The 7,260-nt window shown below is 36.0% G+C and overlaps 1 protein-coding gene across 2 annotated transcripts; it reads left to right on the top strand.

Annotated features, from left to right (window-relative positions):
• The first annotated feature begins 406 nt into the window (after positions 1-406).
• Positions 407-4,103, top strand: LOC112500649 (serine/threonine-protein kinase PEPKR2-like). 2 transcript variants are annotated; one of them, XM_025104177.1, is made up of 5 exons: positions 407-545; positions 711-774; positions 1,009-2,071; positions 2,529-2,825; positions 3,574-4,103. In XM_025104177.1, exons 3-5 carry the CDS (start codon positions 1,336-1,338, stop codon positions 3,906-3,908), a joined length of 1,368 nt encoding a protein of 455 aa, XP_024959945.1. In that variant the 5' UTR covers positions 407-545; positions 711-774; positions 1,009-1,335; the 3' UTR covers positions 3,909-4,103. The 2 variants fall into 2 exon arrangements, with proteins under 2 accessions (XP_024959945.1, XP_024959946.1); XM_025104178.1 differs by having other exon boundaries at positions 407-774.
• The last annotated feature ends 3,157 nt before the right edge of the window (positions 4,104-7,260 follow it).

The following is a 7,260-nucleotide window of genomic DNA, read 5'->3' as shown; positions in this document are numbered from 1 at the left end:
ATTTATGGATGAATCTGGTTCCGATTTTTACAATGACCTGATGAACCCAGTTTCGATTTATAGATGAATCTGGTTTCAATTTGAACCTAGTTTCCATTTCTTGATGAATTCACTCAAAAGCTTCAACCGCACTCATGATTGATCTGAGTTCCATCTTAGTCAAACATATAATATGTATACTATTTTTAATGTTTTTAAAGTGAAATGACCATGTTACCCTTAATTTAACAGAGGGATCCAGTCTGTAATCAAAATGAAACCATGATAACTATACATTATAATTATTTTGTTTGAGGGACTCAATCCACAATTTTAGATAACAGTAGGGACTAAATTTGTAACTTCCTCTAAAATAATTTCCTACACCAATATATATAGGTATAGGAAGGTGTGATATTTTGGGGGTTTGGGAGTGTGAGTTGAGTGCACGGCAGTTAGCGTGAGGACATAAATAAGGCAAGCAGGCAGTGCGACACTGCTACTGTTTGTTGTTGTGAAGACTCAACATCACGTGCTTCATCCCCTTTCTTCAATCTCTCATGAAGGTAAGTTCTTCATTCATCCATCAATCTCTATCTTTGATTTCATTCTTATCTGCTTTTTCAATTTCGATTTCGATTTTGATTTGGATTTCTTGACGATCTTCATGCGAATCCCTCGATTTTGTTTTCAACTTTCTGCACATCACAACTCTGGATGAAACCAAACAGATGTATCGATCCTTTGTTGAAATGGGTCGGAAGAAGAAGAACAAGAGGCTTTTCATTTTCAGAGGTTTTTCCCCAACTCACCCACTTTAGATTTTACAGTTTCTAAGGTTTTAGGTGAATCATGTAAACTAATTAGATCGAAATCATTGAATCCTTTTTTCATCGGCACTGATTTCGCTAAAAATTGGTTTAAAATTTTGTTACTGTTTTTGTTCCTGATTTCAAAGTCCGTATTGATGAAATGAACTGGTCTTTGATTCACTTTTTTTTTTTTTGTTAATGTTTCCTGATTTTGCAGAATGTAGCCATATGTATGGGCTTCCTTTGCGTTGATCTTCTGTTAGTTGTTGATTGCTGGTATCCGCCATTGTAGACTGCTTTCCCTAAATAGAATTAATGTGATAATGGTTGAAAATGGAATCGTATGCTACCATGCTTTATTTAGTAAGATTGTCGAAGAACAGTTGGTTGATCTGAACGATTTATTAGGTTTTGGAAAAGTTTCTAGTCGTTAGAGGAGTAGAGAATTCAATGTCAATTTAGCAAACATCTAACTATTTCACTACAATTATTGGAAATTCTGTGTGGAAGAATGTGTCTTTTTTGATTTCGGTTTTCGGCACTTATGCATTTGGGAAGGAAAAGAAAGGGATTGGATCCCGTAGCATCTTCTCGACACAAACCAACCCCATCTAGAGTCCTTTGGTCACATTTCTCGTTGGGAGACCATTCGAGAAGAACAAAGAAGTGCAAGGAAGGAGTAGGACAACGAGCTAGCTATCATAACGGTTTCGTCACCGGAATCGCCACCGCCCCACCTTTTGTTAACGTGTGTTCAGACCCTCATGGAAGGGGTCTTAAGAGGAAAATTGGGTGCCTCGATGCAGCCACTCGAATGGGTAGGAAGAAGAAAATCGAGCAAGATTTTGAACTCGGTGAAACTATAGGCCAAGGGAAGTTTGGATCGGTGGTGAAGTGTCGGAATAAGACCAGTGGGGAAGAATTTGCATGCAAGATTTTAACCAAAGGGGAGGAGATTGTTCATAGGGAAGTCGAGATTATGCAGCATCTTTCTGGTCATCCTGGTGTGGTGACACTGAAGGCGGTTTATGAGGATGATCGATCTTTTCATCTTGTTATGGAGCTTTGCTCTGGCGGGCGGTTGCTTGACCAGATGCGGAATGACGGTTTGTTTTCAGAGCAAAAAGCTGCGAATTTAATGAAGGGATTGATGTTGGTTCTTAAATATTGTCATGAAATGGGTGTTGTTCATCGTGATGTAAAGCCCGAGAACATCCTTCTTTCGTCATCTGGTTTGATGAAGCTTGCAGATTTCGGGTTGGCTGCTAGAATTGCTAATGGTACGATTTCTGCAATCATACACTACGAAAAAAACGGCTTTATAGGTTGTCAAATATGTCCAAATGTTCTAATAGACTGCTTTATAAGACTTAAGTCTATATCACCAAACAATTGGGCGTCATGTGTAAAGGTGTTCCTATAAGATACTAGACACTTTTAGATATCCCAACAAGTTTTTCTAGGAAAAGTTCAATTAGCTTTTGCATAGGATGTTTTATTTCAAAAATGTCCTAAAAGTATGTTAGGATGCCTAAAAACGTCATATCAACTTACTGTAACATCTTTACACATTATGCACAATTGTTTGGTGATAAACTTAATTCCTATAAAGCTATTAGGACGGTTAGACATATTTGGTGTCTTATAATGCCCATTCTTGTTGTAGTATGAAGTTTCTTTATTCTATTTCTATGTATGTATAGAATTACGAACAAGTAGAAGTGTTCTTTATTACAGGTCAAAGTCTATACGGTGTGGTTGGAAGTCCTGCCTATGTTGCCCCAGAAGTTCTGATGGGTGGTTATTCAGAAAAAGTGGATATATGGAGCGCTGGTGTGCTCCTCCATGCAATTTTGGTTGGTTTTCTTCCATTTGGTGGTGAGTCTGTGAATACAGTGTTTGAGGCGGTCAAGAATGTGTCCCTTGATTTCCAAGGTGGAGTATGGGAATCAATATCTCAACCTGCCCGTGATCTGATTGCACATATGCTAACAAGAAACGTATCCAAGAGGTACACGGCTGAGGAAGTACTACGTAAGTGGTGGATACTATCTTTTTCTATTCACATATGAATAAGTTCCATTTGATGTTCTATTAACCTATGCATATATGTTATACCAATGCTTTGCTGAAACCTTTCGAAGTCCACAAGGAAATTACTTTTTGTGAAGCATAAATTTGTTTTATTCACAAATTGGCTTTTCACAAACTGAAAGATGATTTAGTCTTGGAGCAATCAGTTAGTCATTTGTAACAGAAAGATGGTTTGAGCTGAGGAGTTCTTCTTCACCCTTTTGATGCTTGCTGGTCCTGTTAAATGTTCTGAATCATATCAAGATATCATTTTTTGAGGAACCAACAATACATACTTATGTCTATATTATTCATGATGAATAACCATGAACCTTGTTCATTATATCGTGCATTTTCATCATGAATATTTATCACGAAAATGAATAAATCATGAATACTTGGTTCCAAGTTTTCAAAATATTTACGATTTTCATTTGAACCTGCCCTTATGTCTCTATTTCGTCTTTTTTGAAATTAAGCCTTTTTGAAAGAAACCCAATTCGTTTAATCAAAGAAAAACTCAATCTTTTCTTGTTTGGGTTTGTCTTGAAATTAAGAACTTCAACGTCTTCGTAAATTTTAACTGAGGCACTGAATACAATTGTTCTTTAATTAGTCTTAGGATGATGAGTTCCTTTATCTTTTTAGTTAATGGCCTCACGAATTCTTGCTCTTATTTTCTAACAACTTCATCCTTTTTGTTCATTAGGACATCCTTGGATCTTATTTTACACGAACCCAACATTAGAGTCCCTAACTTTCAGTTCCAGAGTTCAAACCCGTAGTTTCTTGACTTCACGACAGCTGACAGAAATGCTAGAAGTGGAGTCCGAGAGGAACGTTAACGCCTCCTTCAATGACAACTCTACTCTAACGTTCCCACCTGAAGAAGAAGATTGTTACATGGTCGATGTGCTTGCTTTGGCTATTTCACGAGTAAGAATCTCCGAGCCCAAAAGAAGCAGGATTTGCAGTCCCACGAATCCAGTGCAACAGGAACATTCCTCCAACATTAAGATAACGAGTCTCTGTACAGCATTTTGACTGCAAGAATCTATTCAAGAATTGCTCTCATTTGCTTTTCATGTGGCTTCAAGATGGTACGTATTCTGAATTCCGTTGTGTTGTGGGTTGTGTTTCGTAAATAGAATGGTTTGTGATTCTGTACAAGCGTGTGAGGCCGGAAATAACGGTTTATATTCAACTTTCAAGTGTGAAATAAGATCTGTATTTGATTTCCTTCCACTGTTACTCGCGCATGAGAGCATCACTTTGTGTTGAACTGATAAAACTGGTCTTTCTTTACAAATGTATATTGTTGAATCTGTAGATGATCAGGAAATAGAGTTTTTGAAGACTCAAGAACCATTGGAGGCTTGTGGACAATATCCCTTTTTTTTTTTATTAACCTGATATCGAACCCGCTATACGAGCCGACTAATCCCGAGCCGACTAATCCCAGGACGACCACCTACTTTGTAGATAGTCCGGAGTCACCGCATTTGAACCTCCGTGGCCACAAGAGGATTTTTATTCTTCCTTGGATTTGAACCTAGGACCTCCAGGTACTTTTGACCTTTGGAGCCAAACTCAAATCAATCAGACACCATCCTTGTTGTTTGACAATATCCCCTTTGATTAGCCATAAATTGGTTTTGGGTTTTTTTTTCTTCCAATTTTTGATATTAATTCTTGCTCCTATTTTTTAGATTGTTTATTGTAACATCGATATTACACTAAAATAAAAATACCACTTGACAAGAATATTTAACCGATAAAAAAAAAAAAAATTCACCCGAATCCAAGACGGGATACGATCCACCAAAAGTTAAGTTTAGTTTGACTGGTAAGTCAAACGTCCCTCGAAATAGATTAAACAACTTACAAACTAAGACTTTTACAAACCAAAAGTCGGGACAATAGTATAACTACCCAACATACGAGTAATAATTACAAACCCGAAACATCAAAAACATATGAAACATGTACCAAAAGTTACTTCCCAATATTCTAAGTGTCAACCAAAAGCTAACCCACCTTGCCTTTATCTCTACCCGTATCGATTTTTCATGAGATTTTTAAACTTAAGGGGATAAACGAATCGCTTAGCGAGTATATATTAAAGCATATAATTAGATGCAATATACATATATTAACAAAAGAATTAGGAGGCAAAACCGATTAATCTCTAGCTTTCAAATTTTTGCGGAACATATCACGTATAGAGTTAACAAAACCATAACGACTCACTGATCCTTAATACGTCAAATGAACACTTAATGATTCATAATTAAACCAGAAATTAGTACATAACATACCTTACAAGTTTGTAATTAAAAATTGGAATCAACGGGTTACATGTATGATTTCGGTACCGGATCAAATCAACGTATCAAGAAGTCATACAACTCACAAAGTACTTAGGGTCAATGAAACCATATCGATCATAATAATTCAGGAGCATGATCAACAAGAGTAGAGTAAATATGTGCACCACACCCCTTTTTCATCTGCTGGGCCCGTGCAAAGTACTCACACCCGACTCCTTACCATTCGGGATACGTGAGTACGATAACCGGTATGCCACACCCAACCTCCCTCTCCTTGGGATACGTGGACATACACCACGCTACGACATATCACACAAAGTAATACCAGTAGATCATAGTTTACCTATACACAAAAAGAAGGTCTTGAATCCAGACTCGACCGACATCTCGGAATGAACAACAAATACCAATTCAAGACCATGGGACTCGACACGCTCAAGATATTCGATAACACATGCAAATCAACTAATTTACAGTAAGAAAGCATATTCATATACATATAAGTATAAGTTCGATATAAACTCACAGTGCTTTAATGTAAACAACCGAATGCGGTAACATCCAATTCCAACCAACAATAGAATTAGACCTTCAAAGACTCTAAATAGCCTTAATATATCCCCTGGAGTAAACATTCCAAGTATCATTAATAAACTATATACCAATCTCAAGTTATACACTTTTAGACCTTGACTATCCTACTTTCATTTCCCCTGTAGAGCCCTCTGTTCATCCCATGTTTTACCACACTTAGACTCATAATTAGCCAATGACTTCTAAAGACTAAATAAAGTACTCTTATAGCTTTCTAATGCAATTGAACTCACATTTTTATGATTTTCTGTGATTTATTATGTTATTTACAACACAGCAGCTCAAAGCTGTCAAAATTCAGCTTTACAGCATAGTACATGTTGCAGTTTTTACCCATCTTAACTTCAATTTCACATTTTCATGTCTAAAGATGAATTKTAGTTCATTATGTTATCTTTCCAAGGACACTGATCTCATATTCATACGATTTTTCTTCAATTTTATACAAAATTTTAAAGTCTGCGTATTTGCATTGCCATTTCACTCGAAAATCTTCATTTTTGCAAGTTATAAAAGCCCAAACAGCTCCAAATTTCATCTTTACCATCATAAACATGATACATTACCATATTCTAACAAGAAATACACTTATTTATTAAAATCCATACCTATCATAGTTCTGATTTTACGATAATAGCAAGAAAACATAAACTAATCACCATCTAACATCAATATTATGTTATACAACCATCTTATAACATGAAAATACCAAAAATCCCAACCACATGAAACCCTAGACTTCTAAAATTCTTAACGAAACACCAAACAAATCATGAAATGGGTTCAAGATAGTGTTGTACCTTTGCTTAATCTTTCAATTTCACCAAAAATCTTGTTAAATCTCCTTGATTTTGAGCTTTGAGGAGATTATTATGTGAAAATCGCACCTTTTAGTGTGTGTGAAGGTTCTGGAGTCAAAATCTCATTTTTTGTACTATTTTGGTCAACAAGTCAACCTAGTTTGACACAGTTGGCAGATTTAGTCCCTCATGCGTATTTTGGTCGTTTCAACTCCGATTCACACGAAACTTTCCAGATCTCTTAATTAATCTATAAGAAGCTTAAGTATAAAATTTCAGCCTCTAATTCGATCCAGAAGTCCATATTCCAATCTAACTTTGATATTTTTCACTTATTTACTATAAGAACATGGGTTCCCCTATTTGGCCCTATAGTGCACACTTAGACATTTTTTTGTGTGCACTTTTATCATTTTCACTTTTCAACTAACATAAATAAGCACAAACCCATAATATACTTTATTGACTTAGTTAAACATGTTTAGCAACATAAATGGACTTTTAGAAAGTTGGATGTTACATTTATATTGTCCTCTAATTTATTAGCTGGTTTTTTTTCAAACATGATTACTTTTTTTTGGAAGGGCGTCCCTGAACTAATCCCGACAAATTATGACTGTAAGAAATCAACCCTAATAAACTCAATGACCACATCTGTTGTGTATGCTAGGA

This window comes from Cynara cardunculus, assembly GCF_001531365.2.
Source record: "Cynara cardunculus var. scolymus isolate 2C chromosome LG 17, CcrdV1, whole genome shotgun sequence".
Classification (NCBI taxonomy): domain Eukaryota; kingdom Viridiplantae; phylum Streptophyta; class Magnoliopsida; order Asterales; family Asteraceae; genus Cynara; species Cynara cardunculus.
Note: the sequence above shows the minus strand (reverse complement) of the source record. Positions and strands in the feature narration are given on the sequence as shown.

What these genes read in the sequence shown, in the direction of transcription:
- LOC112500649 (XM_025104177.1), top strand. Translation starts at nt 1,336, where the DNA reads ATGCATTTGGGAAGGAAAAGAAAGGGATTGGATCCCGTAGCATCTTCT. An exon ending in GGCTGCTAGAATTGCTAATG is followed by an intron (nt 2,072 to 2,528) that starts GTACGATTTCTG and finishes TCTTTATTACAG; the next exon opens with GTCAAAGTCTATACGGTGTG. An exon ending in CACGGCTGAGGAAGTACTAC is followed by an intron (nt 2,826 to 3,573) that starts GTAAGTGGTGGA and finishes TTTGTTCATTAG; the next exon opens with GACATCCTTGGATCTTATTT.